Genomic DNA, 16,319 nt, shown 5'->3' on the forward strand with positions numbered 1-16,319 from the left:
GCCCTCTCCCGCTGCGGAGCACAGGCTCCAGACGCGTAGACTCAGCGGCCATGGCTCACGGGCCCAGCCGCTCCGTGGCATGTGGGATCTTCCCGGGGCGGGGCACGAACCCGCGTCCCCTGCATCGGCAGGCGGACTCTCAACCACTGCGCCACCAGAGAAGCCCCCCTCTAATGACTTTTTAATAACCTAAAAGAAATGGAATTTTAGTAAACCAGTCAATATGAACAGAATTTGTAATCTAATGATTCCCCAAAAGAAAGAAATATTCTTAGCAATATACACACAAAGAAATATTTTAAATGTATTTTTATTTTGAATAGGTAATAATTCATATGATTCAAACATTAAATCTGGGGAATTCCCTGGCGGTCCAGTGGTTAAGACTCGGCGCTTTCACTGCCATGGGCCCAGGTCCGATACCTGGTCAAGGAACTAAGATCCCACAAGCCAGGCCGTGCGGCCAAAAAAAAAAAAAAAAATTCATTAAATCTCTATAACAAGGTAAACACTCAGAAGCCACACACCTACTCCATCCACATCTACTTTGCTAACCTCTACTTTGCTTCTACAAGCAACCTCTTTATTAGTATTCCAAGATTCACCTGAGCAAAAACACTGAGCCTAGAAAAATTTACGTTTAGCAACCATATATCTTTCTTCACCCTTCTTCTGCTTTTCAGTTCTGCCCTTCACACTCTCCAGGCCTCAAGTGCCCTATACATGAGGAGAATGCATGGGGAGATAGACTGCACTGGGATTGCTAAGTGGCTAAGACTGAGCCGGATGTTCTGAAAAGCTCCCACCTGTGGGAGGGACAGCTGGCCTGGAGCAGGCTTACCAAAGATCTGTCTCCAGCATTCACTGCTGCTGTCCCCACCTCTACAGCAGAAAAGACTTGGCATCTGGTTTCAGAAAAATTGCTTCAACTTGCTTCAGGCTTATTCCCTTCTTCTCATTCATGAAAAATTAATATTCCCAATTTAAGGATTTACTGTGTGGGCACAGCAGAGAATTTGGCCATAGAATAATATAGGTCCTGACACTCAAGTACTTAACAATTTATTCAGCAAATAATTCAACTGAAAAATGTTTATTAAAGACCCCACTATGTAACAGCCACTATTGTTCTATGTACTATAGATACAGTAGTGAACATGACAGATATAGCTCCTACCTTTACATAGTTATATTCTAGTAGGAAAGCACACAAACAAAATAATGGCAGTTGTGGTAAATTCCACATAAAGGAAATAAACATGTAGCTAAAAGAGAAAGACTGTATATGGGGAAAGGACTATTTTAGTTAGGGTAGTTAAAGAAGGACTCTCTGAGAAGGTGACTTTTAAACTGACTTAAAAGATAAAATGGAGTTAGTTGCATCCAGGTAACATGGTTAAATTACACAAGGCAGTATAATCAATTAAATGACAAAACGAGAGTTAAAGTCCAGAGGGGGGAAAAATCAAAATAAGAAAGTATCTATATCAAGGCAAATGTAAAATCTAAGCTTGACCTAAAGAATGAGTAGGATTTAAAAGAAAAGATAAGTGGGGAGGGCATTCCAGATGACAGGAAGGAAATAAATAAGGACTTATATACAGAAATGAGTCCAGGGCTTCCCTGGTGGTGCAGTGGTTAAGAATCTGCCTGCCAATGCAGGGGACACGGGTTCAAGCCCTGGTCCGGAAAGATCCCACATGCCGCAGAGCAACTAAGCCCATGTGCCACAACTACTGAGCCTGCACTCTAGAGCCCGTGAGCCACAACTACTGAGCCCACACGCCGCAACTACTGAAGCCTGCGCACCACAACAAAGAGTAGCCCCCGCTCGCCGCAACTAGAGAAAAGCCCACATAGAGCAACGAAGACCCAACACAGCCAAAAATAAAATTAATTAATTAAAAAAAAAAAAAAAGAAATGAGTCCAAAGAAGTGAGATCTGCCTAGTTGCACAAAAACGTGGGTGTTAAGAAGTAGTGAGAGGTAAAAATTGTCTCAGGGTGGACATAAATTGGAAGTGGGTCTTGAATGCCCCTTTCAGGAAAGCATGACCATAAAAATCCATGAGGCTATAATTTAATAACTTAAGGTAACACAGCTGAAAGTAACCATAACAATCAAGTCATTAATATATTAGCTAACAACAGTTTTCCACGTGCGCGTAGGGCGCCAGGGTCAGGTGGGGAGGCGGGAGCCAATAGGAAAGCGTTTCGTGTAGGTCTCCTCCCGAGGTGGTGGCGCGAGCAGCGGCCGGCCCGCCTGTGGGGAGCTGGCTGTGAGGGGACGCAGCAGCGACGGCAGGAGTGTGAGGATATTAGAAATGGCTACTCCCCAGTCAGTTTTCATCTTTGCAATCTGCACTTTAATGATAACCGAATTAATTTTGGCCTCAAAAAGTTACTATGATATCTTAGGTGTGCCAAAGTCAGCATCACAGCGCCAAATCAAGAAGGCCTTTCACAAGTTGGCCATGAAGTACCATCCTGATAAAAATAAGAGTCCTGACACTGAAGCAAAATTCAGAGAGCTTGCAGAAGCATATGAAACACTCTCAGATGCTAACAGGCGAAAAGAATATGATACACTTGGACATAGTGCTTTTACTAATGGTAAAGGACAACGAGCTAGTGGAAGTCCTTTTGAGCAGTCATTTAACTTCAATTTTGATGACTTATTTAAAGACTTTGGTTTTTTTGGTCAAAACCAAAACACTCGGTCCAAGAAGCATTTTGAAAATCACTTCCAGGCACGCCAGGATGGTTCCAGTAGACAAAGGCACCATTTCCAGGAGTTTTCTTTTGGAGGTGCGTTGTTTGATGACATGTTTGAAGATATGGAGAAAATGTTTTATTTTAGTGGTTTTGACACCACCACCAATTGACATACAGTACAGACTGAAAATAGCTTCCATGGATCTAGAAAGCACTGTAGGACTGTCACTCAACGAAAAGGAAATATGGTTACTACATACACTGACTGTTCAGGGCAGTAGTTTGTCCTTTTTCTGTTCTCTTTAAACCCAACTAGTTGACTCTTCTTCAATATCTTTGATGCAGAACTAATTTTTTGTGAACTATTTTGACAAGTGCATGATTTCACTTAACTTGATATAGCTATCAAATATATTTAAATTGTTTTTGAGAAATTCAGCAACATTCAGTTAGTAGAGAAATAGCTAATTATTAATATCCCTGATTAGGCAAGGTTCTTTAAAAAAAGATATTATAATTCTGCCTGGTCTTTTTTCTCTACCTGCCCTGGGGCTTATTAACATGACCAGTTTTATTACCAAGGAAAAAATGAGTTTGCCTGATAAATATTTAAAGGTTAAATTTTAAAAGTTATTGTAGATTTAAACTGTGTGAACTTGAATGATTTTTTTTGCAGTGAAACCTTTGCTAATTTAAAATTGCATGCTCTGTAGCATCTCTGACTTGGGTCACAAAATATGTGAAACTGTATAACTGAGTCGTTCAGCAAAGGATAGCAAGCAGTATCTTGGTTAATTTCCACTGAAAGCTTCAGAAAGGTATGGTTTAATATTTACCAGAGAACATGCAGAAGAATCTGAGTAAAGGAAATGACTGTATTGCTCATAGTCATTTAGACTCAAAGAAAGTTGAAAACTTAACATTGTCCAGAGTTTGTTACGTGTTTTGTCCCTGTCTAATGGTTTTGGAGTGTTGAAATCATAGCTATTTTACACATCTTTTCACATTTCTTTCTTAATTGTTGATGCTCTAGGTTTTAGTATGGATTTATGTATTTTTGTGTGTGTGTGGTTTTTCTTCCTTGCCCTCATCTTTAGAGATTGACTAATACCTCATTCTGTTTATAAAAACAGCCAGTAATTTCTGTGCAACCTTATTATGTGCAATATTTTTAAATCCTAAGAAATGTGTGCTTTTGTTTTCAGATAGACATTTCTTTAGTTCCGCACTTTTCCGTGTTATACTCCACATGAGTATTAATCCTATGGATACATATTAAAACTAGTAAATATCTCATACACCTTTGTGAGTGAGAGAAATATAATATCTACAATATGATGTTCTCTGTTGTCATTTTATTGTTAAAAGTTTATTCAGCAATTCTGGAGATAGGAAGGGCATATAAGCAATTGGTCTGCTTATACTGATCATAGACCATATTCTAGAAGTTACTTTTCACTAACCTGAAACTCTGAGGTGACCTTGTTAGATTGCCGTTTAGTAATTTCTCTTGCTTTCTTATCGTCCTCCATCCTCCTTCCCTCACAGATTTTGGTAGCTTGAAGATTTTGTTAATTATAATTTTGGTGTATTTGTTTGCTAGCAACAAGTATTCTTGCCCCAGCTGCTTTCCTCTTTAGGCCTGGTTGGGAAAAAGCAGACTTTGCATGAAGCTTCATTTGTTAGTGATCATCTTTAATTTGACATCTGTGAAGAAAATCAATTTATTCTATTATATTTATGTACCTTAATTATTTCCTGAAAGTTATACCTACTACTTTTGTTTGATAATAAGAAAATAGCCATACGTTGTATTTTGGTCTAAGGATTATCTGTGGCCTATTAAACAGAACAAATGAGGCAAAAAAAAAATTATTTTTTCAAAAAAAAAAAAATATATATATTAGCTAAAATCTAATAAACTCCACTGAAGAAAAAAAAGGGGGAGGGGGCAAAGGGAATGATCAGCTTGGAGCCTGGAAAAGGGGCATTAAGAATAAGAATGATGACTCTTAGATGAAAACATAGGCAGAACACTCTATGACATAAATCACAGCAAGATCCTTTTTGACCCACCTCCTAGAGAAATGGAAATAAAAACAAAAATAAACAAATGGGACCTAATGAAACTTCAAAGCTTTTGCACAGCAAAGGAAACCATAAACAAGACCAAAAGACAACCCTCAGAATGGGAGAAAATATTTGCAAATGAAGCAACTGACAAAGGATTAATTTCCAAAATTTATAAGCAGCTCATGCAGCTCAATAACAAAAAAACAAACAACCCAATCCAAAAATGGGCAGAAGACCTAAATAGACATTTCTCCAAAGAAGATATACAGACTGCCAACAAACACATGAAAGAATGCTCAACATCATTAATCATTAGAGAAATGCAAATCAAAACTACAATGAGATATCATCTCACACCAGTCAGAATGGCCATCATCAAAAAATCTAGAAACAATAAATGCTGGAGAGGGTGTGGAGAAAAGGGAACACTCTTGCACTGCTGGTGGGAATGTGAATTGGTTCAGCCACTATGGAGAACAGTATGGAGGTTCCTTAAAAAACTACAAATAGAACTACCATATGACCCAGCAATCCCACTACTAGGTATATACCCTGAGGAAACCAGAATTCAGAAAGAGTCATGTACCAAAATGTTCATTGCAGCTCTATTTACAATAGCCCGGAGATGGAAACAACCTAAGTGCCCGTCGTCGGATGAATGGATAAAGAAGATGTGGCACATATATACAATGGAATATTACTCAGCCATAAAAAGAAACGAAATTGAGCTATTTGTAATGAGGTGGATAGATCTAGAGTCTGTCATACAGAGTGAAGTAAGTCAGAAAGAGAAGGACAAATACCGTATGCTAACACATATATATGGAATTTAAGAAAAAAAAAATGTTATGAAGAACCTAGGGGTAAAACAGGAATAAAGACAGAGACCTACTGGAGAACAGACTTGAGGATATGGGGAGGGGGAAGGGTGAGGTGTGTTAGGGCGAGAGAGAGACATGGACATATATATACTAACAAACGTAAGGTAGATAGCCAGTGGGAAGCAGCCGCATGGCACAGGGAAACCGGCTCGGTTCTTTGTGGCTGTCTGGAGGGGTGGGATAGGGAGGGTGGGAGGGAGGGAGACAAAGAGGGAAGAGATATGGGAACATATATATATGTATAACTGACTCACTCTGTTATAAAGCAGAAACTAACACACCATTGTAAAGCAATTATACTCCAATAAAGATGTTAAAAAAAAAAAAAGAATAAGAATGATGGAAAAAACCTTTAAAAAAAAAAAAGAATAAGAACGATGGGCTTCCCTGGTGGCGCAGTGGTTAAGAATCCGCCAGCCAACGCAGGAGACAGAGGTTTGAGCCCTGGTCCGGGAAGATCCCACATGCCGCGGAGCAACTAAGCCCCTGCGCCACAACTACTGAGCCTGCACTCTAGAGCCCGTGAGCCACAACTACTGAGCCCCCATGCCACAACTACTGAAGCCCACGCGCCCAGAGCCCGTGCTCTGCAACAAGAGACGACACTGCAATGAGAAGCCCACGCACCGCAATGAAAGAGTAGCCCCTGCTCGCCGCAACTAGAGAAAGCCCACGCATAGCAACAAAGACCCAACGCAGCCAAAAATAAATTAATTAATTAAAAAAAAAAGAATATGAATAAGAATGACACAGTGTTTATTTCAGCGCTTCTAAAGAGTGACACAGAATCTGGAAGTCAGAAGTGTTCTGGTTTCAGAGAGGTGGGGCAAGAAAAAAGCTTTCCTAATGCTTGGATGGCATATTCCCCCCAAATTCTTTGTTCTGATTCCACTATGCCTTACGAGTTCAGATTGCCAGGAATCATAATACTAGAAAGGGATGGCCTGGATTTGAGACATAAGTATTCCAGACACTGGAATAAAGTTTCCCTACTGTAATAGCAAGTTTCCATTCTAGAGTATCCATCAGTCTCTTATGAGCTTAGTCATCATAAGTTACCTAGAGCCTCATTAACCCTTAAGCTTGTGGGAGGAAAAAAAAAAAAAATCAACCTTCCATATCTGCAAGGCTGAAAATCAAGTCCTGAACTGTCATGAACCTGGACTACCACTAACAGTAACCCTTACTGGATAGGTGGCCTCTCTAATCAAAACCAGTATATCTGGAACACCTAAAAAGTGAAATCTCAAAGGATTTTTGGACCAGAGGATCCTGTAGTGTTACCACTTAATCCATAGCCAAGAGGTTATAAGGGCAGTCTATGCCCTCAGTCTCAACCAGAACATGGTTGAACCAGAACATGGGTTGAGCCCATGATGAACTCTTGGGCTCAAGAGTTTTATAAGGTACTCCCAGGCTAACACTTCTCTGCTGCTGTTCACCTCAGCACCTAGAACAGTAGGCTCTCAATAAATATTAATTGAATGAGTAACTCAGTAAGGGCCTATCTTTTTGAGATGAAGACTGGTATTTAAATATCTTTATCTCAGATGCTCGATCAGAGTATTTTTGCAGACTGTCCACAATCCTATCAATGTTTCTTCTTTAGGTAGAACTTCAGCATGTCTTCTCAGAGCTACTTTTTATCTACCTTGGTTGCCACGCCATATTCAGCTTGCCTTTCAGACGGCAGCTGGGGTAAACTATTGATGGCAGGTGGGTCTGTATTATAGAACTGCATGTGTTTTAGGGTATCCCTGCATTGCTCTTTCACATGAAGTATGAAGTATGGCTCGCAGATGACAATGGGAAAATTACTGAAGAAGCTAGATGTACAATCTGTGCAAGTCCAAATAAATTACCACTTGGAAGTTTCAACAAAATCTTCAATAAGCTTTAATACGGAGCTTGATACAGTGTTAGTGATATACTTTGCCTGACACAGATATCTTCTGATTCCATTTTCTATTTCTACTTTTATTTACCTTCTGACCCTCTACTGTGCTGTCAGGGAAATGAGAATGTTTGCTTACTGAATGAGTCAGTTTGAAATGAGTTTTTATCTCTGTATTTTGGGAAAGTCACAGCAAACCAGGCCATTCCAAAACTACTTTTCATCTAAAATTTTATAAATTCAGATCAATATTTCAGCCTAAAAGATGTGGCTAACAAATAGCGAAGCTCCTATTACAATCTAAACTGAATATAATCCCTCCACTTCCACCCCTCTTCAGTATACCCAGTATCTAAGGCAATGGACGTTATAGCTGGATACATCAACTTCACACATCATCTTAGATATTTCCAAAAATTAAATACTAACAGATGCCTGACCCGGGAAAAATATTTAATCAGTGAGAAAGACTGTTAACCTCATATCTAAAGGGTATCATGTAAAGCTGTGGAAATAGCAAGAGAGAAGATGGAGTATGCTTATTGGTTACAGATTTTATGTTGGAGAAAGGAGTAGTACAGCAATAGGAGAAGAAATTAGATCCTTTCAATCAGGGTTGTCTATCCCTTACCTTAAACTAGATGCTGGGCACTAACAAGCACATATCAGAGCAGACAGTAACCTCTTTCATTTCTAGAACCACCCCCCGCTCCCCACATCCCCCAAGAAACAGACCAGACTACTGTTGTCCATTTCATAGGGGATTTGAAGAAACTCAAAGACTCACTGTGTCTTTGAGGGCAGGCAGTCAATGAACCGCTACTCCTCTGTATATCCCTGAAAAGTTCCCTACCAGTGAATCCCTCTTTTCTATATACCAGAATTCTCGACCTTACTCAATTATTTTCCTGTATATAAAGAGGCATAATTTTTCAAGGTCTCACACAAACGCAATCTCCTGAAGCACCCAAGAAAGGCCTTCCCTAATATGAAATAAAGCCATTATATAGTGTGGCGGCCAACAATGGATTCCAGGACAGTCCATACAGATGTCACGACAGAATCAATGTCTTAGGATTTCGCCTTCAGAAGGGCTCTCTGGTTCGTTTTCTCTTTAGTTTCTTAAGAAGAGAGACGAGCGACGTGAGGAAATCAGCAGCCCTCCATGTGAGCAGATTCTAAACACAAACAAAAGACTATGATTCTGAGACCAAAATGGGGTCCCTGACCATTGGACCACTTCCTTTGGTGGACGTTCGGCTTTCAGAGGCGCCAGGGAAATCTCATTTAAGTCGGAAAGTGGGGAAAAGCAGAAAGAGAAGCGGTTGGAAGACTCGCGATTCTTGAGCCCAAGCTCTCCCTCTTCCAGGGCAGCAGATCCAAAAGACTATTCCCGCCCAGAGCCCAAAAGAGGAGACGGGGGGTCGTGACACTGGGAGCCTGGGACCGAGCGCAGGGAGCGACTAAAAGCTGCGCGCACACCCCGCCCGTCTCCTTCCCCATCCCGCCGGGACCCGGGAGCATCCCCACGGGGTGGCGGAGCCAGCCCGGGAAAGGCGCTTACCCACTTCCAGGCACAGAGAGCGGTAACCGCTCCAACCCCGACCGCTCGGACAGCTCCTCGCTCTGGGCCGCGCAGCCGCAGCTTCAGCACTCGCGCCCTGCTCCGTCTGATCTCCCCTCACCGCACACCCCCTCTCGGGCCGCCAAACGCCGCAACCCGAGTCCCGGGCCCGAGCCTGTATTTAAAGGTTTCCACCCGAGAAGGCGGAGGCTTCATTCCCCCGCAGCCAAGCCCTCCCGGACTTGGCCCGCCGCTGCATCCCTGCTCCCCCTCCCGCCACTGTAGGCCGGGGCCCGCCCCTATTTCCTGCGGGGCCCAGGGGCGGTGGATGCGGGGGCGTGACTAGTCGTCGCTGGGAGGGGCAGACCCCACCCCCCGGCCGAGCCTGGGCAAATCCGCTCGGGCCAGCTCAGCGGCCCCGCCCCTGCCGCGAGCGGCACTGGGCTGAGCTGTCTGCGCCGCAGGTCGGCGAAAGACCGAGGGCTAGGCTCCAGGTTACGCCTAGGTCAGGTTCTAGTTTCCCGGTATTCCAGAGCCCGCTCTTGCCGTCTGGCCCCCGCTTCCCTCCCTGTGTCCCCATCCTGCCTCACAACGCTGAGGTGGTGCCGCGTGCGCGCCAGGTCAGCCATACTCTGGGGCTGCGGCCTAGGGGGACCGGAAGGTCCAGGCCCCCTTTCCGGTCTCCCCAGCAGCCTAGAGGGCCTGCCTCGTCTTTCGGTCCCCTAGACTCTGTGGATCAGACGTGGCCAGCGGCTTACTCCACTCCCACGCCTTCCGGTCCCATGGGTCCGCCGCACCCTCCGGGCCTGCGGCCGAGGGTTTAGTCAGATTACCTCCGACCCGCCGCTTCTGAGAAGGAGGCGCCTCACGTCAAAAGGATGCTGAGTCCCGTCATGACTGGACCAGTTAGTGATCCCCGTCCTGATCCCTGGGTAGAGAAGTGGGACGGCCCTCCAGGCACATTTTCCAAATACTCCTGCCACATTCGGGATCTGAGATGTCTGTGCATGATATATAGCAGAGAGCATGCAAGATATAAGTGCCGCCTAAGAGGAAGTGAAATTAACGTATGGAGTCTCCCACTTTTAGTGAGAGCAGTTCTGTTCCTGTTTCCCCACTCCAAGGTCATCTTAAACGTCAAATTTAAAGAAAGAAAGCACAGTCATGACTTTTTATTTCCTCTCACTGGATTAAGAATTACATCATCTAGATGGACCTACAGATTATCATGCCAAGTGAAGTAAATCAGACAAATATATGATATTGCTTATATGTGGAATCTAAAACAAAAATGATACAAATGAACTTATTTACAAAATAGAAGTAGACTCACAGACATAGAAAACAAACTTATGGTTACCAAAGGGGAAAGGGGAGGGAGGGATAAATTAGGAGTTTGGGATTAACATATACACACAACTGTATATAATGTAAATAACTGACAAGGACCTAATGTATAGCACAGGGAACTATACTCAAGATCTTGTAATAAACTATAATGGAAAAGAATCTGTAAAATTATATACATACATATATATATATATATATATGAATAACTGATTCACTTTGCTGTATACCTGAAACTAACACAACATTGTAAATCAACTATACTTCAATTAAATTTTTTTAAAAAAATAATTACAGGGACTTCCCTGGTGGCACAGTGGTTAAGAATCCGCCTGCCAATGCAGGGGACACAAGTTCCAGCCCTGGTCCGGGAAGATGCCACATGCCGTGGAGCAACTAAGCCTGTGCGCCACAACTACTGAGCCTGCCCTCTAGGGCCCGCGAGCCACAACTACTGATTAGAGCCTGTGCTCCGCAACAAGAGAGGCCACCACAAGTCCACGCACCGCAATGAAGAGTAGCCCCCACTTGCCACAACTAGAGAAAGCCCGTGCACAGCAACGAAGACCCAACACAGCCATAAATAAATAAATAAATAAATTTTTAAAAAGGGAAAAGCTTTTTAAAAAAAAAAGAACGATACATTCCCTGCCTTCGTAAATTTTACTCTCTATGGGGAACATCAATCACACAGCTACATGTAAAATTATAACTTTATTAAGGAGAGACACATAGTCTTGTGGGAATACACAATAGAAGTATCTAACATAGTAGGTCAGGGATGCTTCTTCAAGTTTTGATAATTAAGCTCCTAAAAGAAACATAGGTATTAACTAGAGGAAACAAAGAGGGTGGTTAGAAGAATAAAAAGGATGAATGTAGGGAGAGCAATTCAGAGCTAATTATAGTCATCAAGAATTAGAAGCAGCATGTCCAGGGTAGTAGTCATGGAGATTTAGAGCAAAGAACAGACTCAAGAGATGATCAGGGAATAGAAGTTATACCCCTCACCCATCCCTCCCATCTCACACCAAGGGTGACACTATCTTGGCTTGACAGTAAAGGTTAGTTTTGCCTTGCACAGATATATTTAAGGAAATCAATTTCTAGCTCAACTTCCACAGGTATTCCTTCCCAAAATTGATCTGCCCAAGAACAGTCCATTTTACAAAAGAAAGACTTACCTTTTACTCAAACAAAACTTACTATGATTCATTATCCGGGGTAAAATTCTGGGTGCCAAACAAAGGGATGAAGTGAATTCTGATTTGGGGGAAGTCTCTTATAGTGATTAATCAAGACACTTCAAATCTCTTTCCTCATTTTATATTTATTTTAAGGCTGAAGTTCAGAGTTAGAAACAGGGCACTTTGGACATTTTCTGAATTCCAAACAGAAGGTGCCATATAAATTTGTGACCTTGATTATTTTAAAAGCAATTTAAGTATTTTGCAGGACTACGAAAATTTTCAAGAGATACTGGATAAAATTGACATGAATAAAATTTACAGGATTTATTCAGTAAAGTATTTCAACTTAGTTATATCAAATCTTAAAATATTTTTTCCACTTGTAGGTTTCATCGTATATAATGTTTAATATTTTTATTAACAAAATTATGCCCACTTATATATAAAAACATATTAAATGTCAACTTAAAATGTGCTAAGCGTTGACCAAAATCAGAGCCATTCTCCATAATTTCGAAGGTGTTTAATCACACTGATTCTGGCACTAAGGACAGCAGCTGGAATTGTAGTTTTCTTAACCCTTTGAAGCTATCCATTTTTGTCTGCAAGTCTTACAAAATCTCTTGTAGTTTTTGCATTATAATCTTGCTGTTACTAGTGGCTTTACCCAACAATTGTATTAAAATAAATGACGATAGTTTTGAATCTGGAGTAGAGATTCTGTTTGGTTTGCTCACAGATGGAACCAAGTAAGTTTAGGTGAAAAGGTACAAATCAAGGCTTAGACCCCCTTCTGCCTCTGTGTGTATTTTGGCCAAATAGAGAAAAAAGAATTAAATGCCATCAACAGTATGGTTATTGAAGTGGGAGGGACACATATGAACCTATGTTAAGGGAGAGCATCAAGATTGCTTTGCATTGCATTTCTAAAAGGAAAAAAAAGTTTAAGATAGTATGACATTTTTCAAAATTCTCTTAGGAATATACAAGCAATAAAGTTAGAAATTATAGGTCTAGGATTTGCCAATGGGAGTGGATGGCTCTAGTTGTGTGGAAAACAAGATTACTAGAGGACATAATGGGACTGAGTATTGGAAGGCTTGTTTACTTGGATATTGATATCGGAATCACGGTAGGAAGAGTGTCAAAAAGACAAGCAGAAAATCCAGTGCTAAAATCGTCAAGGAATGAGGAGTAATCCAGAGGTCTATAAATGACTATGAAAGATAGGTTATCAAGTGGAATACTCTGACAACATGAGCTTCAAAAGAGTTGGTGAGTTTTAGGGAGGAGAGAGTGATAACTTGTCAGCCAAAACGAGGAACTGGGAAGTTCACTCTACATCTACATTCTTGGGTTATATAGTCTGGAAAAGAAAATAGCTCCCATTTGAGAGGGCAACGGGAGAGTCGATGCCCTTAGGAGATGCCATGTTTTGGTGAAGGGAATGTTCAGAGAAAAGGTTGAAGATACGGAGCTTTTGCTGATGATGACCCTTAAGTTTAGGAGTTTGGGGGCATGAGGAAGGGTATGAGATTGAATCAGCTGAGGGGGAATGGCTGAGTGGTGGCCTGGGAGTCTTGGACTTATGGATGCCAACACAAACAGGGGTATAGGACATGATAGGATTAATCAAGGTGGTCTCTAAGGCCAATTATCACAGCCAGGCCATGAGTACAGGGAGAGAGTAGGCAGGTAGGCTTGAGGGAGCCTTGGCAAAAACATGTAGATCTCAGTGGGTCTTCCTGTGAGACATGATGATATTGGTGCTGAGGCCAATAAAGGGGGGATATCACTGTGGAGGGGGCTCTGTGGGTATCCCCTGACAACTCTGCTCATACTCTTATCTTCCATCTTAAGGCAACAGTACAAACCTCTCCCTCTCTCCCTAGACCCTTATCCCACTCAAGTCACTACCACATTTCTCTGTTCCCATTCATTGTAAACCCCCTCCAAAGAGTTGCTTATACTTTGTCTCTCCTTCTGTACTCCCATTTCTTTCCTTAACTACTCCAGCTGGGTTTCCATCATCATCACTCCAACAAAACACCTTTTATCAAGTTCACCATGAATCCTTTCTGTCAAAATGTTCAATTCTCCATCCAATGCTTTTTCTCAGTAGAATTTGACACCATTGAGCCCTCCACCCTCTAGAGATTTACTTTCTTTTCAGGCTTCCAAGACATCACACTCACAGGGTTTTCTTCTTCTTTCACTGGTTGCTCCTTCTCAGTCTACTTTGCCAGCTCCTCTTTCTCGACCAGAGCTCTAAATATTGCAGTACTCCAAGTCCCAGTCCTGGGATTTCTTCTCTTCTCTTTCTTTTTTAATTGAAATATAGTTGACATACAACATTATGTTAGTTTCAGGAGTACTACGTAATGATTTGACATTTACATACATTATGAAATGATCACAAGTCTAGTAACAATCTGTTCCCATACAAAGTTATTACAATATTATTGACCATAGTCCTTATGCTGTATATTACATCCCTGTGGCTTATTTATAACTGGAGATCTGTGCCTCTTAATCTCCTTCACCTATTTTGCTCCCCCTGCTTCCCCTCCCTGCCCCCACCCCGTTCTCTCCTTTCTGGCAACCACCCATTTGTTCTGTGTATCTGTAAGTCTATTTTCATTTTGTTTTGTTTTGTTATTTATATTTCACATATCAATGAGATCATATGTATTTGTCTCTCTGACTCATTTATTTCACTTAGCATAATATCCTCTAGATTCATCCATGTCACAAATGGCAAGATTCCCTTTTGTTTCTTTTAATGACTGAGTAAAATTCTATTGTATGTATACCACATCTTCTTTATCCATTCATCTATCAATGGACACTTAGGTTGCTTGCATATCTTGACTACTGAAAATAATGCTACAATGAACATTGGTGTGCATATATCTTTTCAAATTAGTGTTTTGTTTTCTTCGGGTAAATACCTAGAAGTGAAATTGCAGGATCATATGGCAGTTCTAATTTTTTTGAGGAACCTCCATATTGTTTTCCATAGTGGCTGCACCAATCTACAATCCCACCAACAGTGCATGAGGGTTCCCTTTTCTCCACATCCTTGCCAACACTTGTTATTTCTTGCCTTTTGATGATAGTAATTCTGAGGGGTGTGAGGTGGTATCTCATTGTGGTTTTGAATTGCATTTCCCTGATGTCTAGTGACACTGAGCATCTTCATGTGCCTGTTGGCCATCTGTATGTCTTTGGAAAAATATCTATTCGGGTCCTCTGTCCATTTTTTAATCGGGTTGTTTGGTTGTTTTTTTTTTTGATATTGACTTGTATGAATTCTTTGTATAATTTGGATAGTAATCCCTTATCATATATATATTTTGCAAATGTCTTCTCCCATTCAGCAGGCTGCCCTTTTGGTAGTTTCCTAATTTTCCAAAAGCTTGGAAAATTTGATGTAGTCCAATTTATTCTTGCTTTTGTTTCCCTTGCCTGAGGAAACAGATCCAAAAAAATTTTGCTAAGACCAATGTCAAAGATCATACTGCCTATGTTTTCTTCTAGGAGTTTTATAGTTTCAGATTTTACATTTAAGTCTTTAATCCATTTTGAGTTAATTTTTGTATATGGTGTGAGAAAGCAATTCAGTTTGATTCTTTTGCATTTAGCTATCCAGTTTTCCCAACACCATTTTTTGAAGAGGTTTTTCACCATTGTGTATTCTTGCCTCCTTTGCTGTAGATTAATTGACCATATAAGCATGGGTTTACTTCTGGGCTTTCGATCCTGTTCCATTGATCCATTTTTCTCGTCTCTTGCCTTTATTGTCTCTTTAGGTGATTTTATCCAGTCCCAAAGACTCAAATACTATCTGTATTTCGTTGGCTTTTAGTATATCTCCCTTTGTCATGGAACCTTAAGTCCACACATCTCTATCCAACTACCTACTCAAGATCTCCACTTGAATGTCTAGCACTCAAAATCATCATAGCCAACACTGAAGTGTTGTTTTTCCTCTGTGGCAGTGACTGCCAGCTGACCCCAATAGCCACACTTTTCTTATTTAGTAATAGAATTCCCAAATTTTAGCTAGGCAGATATTTCCCATAATGAAGACTACATTGTCTAGCCTGCTTTGGGTATGGTCATATGAGGAAGTTCTGGCTAAGGGGATATGAGCAGAAGGGATATGTACAACATTCAGGACAAACCCTTAAATAGGCAGGCCCTCCATATTTCCTTCCCCTCCTTCCCTCTGGCTGGAGCACTGACCCAATGGGTGTTGTTTTGGAACTATCTTCGACCATGCAGAGAAGGACAACATTGGGTGGACTACAGACCAGGAGTTTGAGAAGCTCCACTGCTCTAGAGGTCAGTGGAGCAACAAGATAGAAAGAGTCTGAGTTCTGAATACCTGAAGCAAATACATCAGACCTAGACTGCTTATATCTTTGAGCTGTTACATGAAAGACAACTTAAGTCTATCTGGTTTAAGCCACTGGAGTCTCTTTATTCCAGCAAGTTAACCTGTATCCAAACTAATATTTGCTTCCAATCTGTTCCTTCTCACCCTTCATTTCCCTTACCATAAACCTTTCTCATCTCAATATGTTATCATCAACCACCCAGTTGCTCAAGTCCCCAAACTGATGCCATTCTTGTTTTCTCTCTTCCCTCCCA

The 16,319-nt window shown here is 41.3% G+C and overlaps 1 protein-coding gene and 1 pseudogene across 2 annotated transcripts in view; one reads left to right on the forward strand and one right to left on the reverse strand.

The window, feature by feature from the left end:
- Positions 1 to 9,271, reverse strand: part of UGDH (UDP-glucose 6-dehydrogenase) — a 33,601-nt gene extending 24,330 nt beyond the window's left edge. The window contains exon 1 of one of the 2 annotated variants that reach the window (XM_007449423.1): positions 9,127 to 9,271. Coding sequence is in view for 1 of the 2 variants with exons in the window: in XM_007449421.1 (XP_007449483.1) it covers positions 842 to 861 (20 nt within the window). In the remaining variant the exon portion in view is untranslated. Of the gene's footprint in view, positions 1 to 841; positions 862 to 9,126 lie in introns of those variants that run through there. The other variant, XM_007449421.1, reaches the window with a different exon arrangement.
- Positions 2,324 to 2,995, forward strand: LOC103070341 (dnaJ homolog subfamily B member 9 pseudogene; annotated as a pseudogene).
- Positions 9,272 to 16,319: the final 7,048 nt, after the last annotated feature.

The sequence above is a fragment of the Lipotes vexillifer genome, unplaced genomic scaffold, assembly GCF_000442215.2.
Source record: "Lipotes vexillifer unplaced genomic scaffold, Lipotes_vexillifer_v1.1 scaffold153, whole genome shotgun sequence".
NCBI classification, from domain to species: Eukaryota; Metazoa; Chordata; class Mammalia; order Artiodactyla; family Lipotidae; genus Lipotes; species Lipotes vexillifer.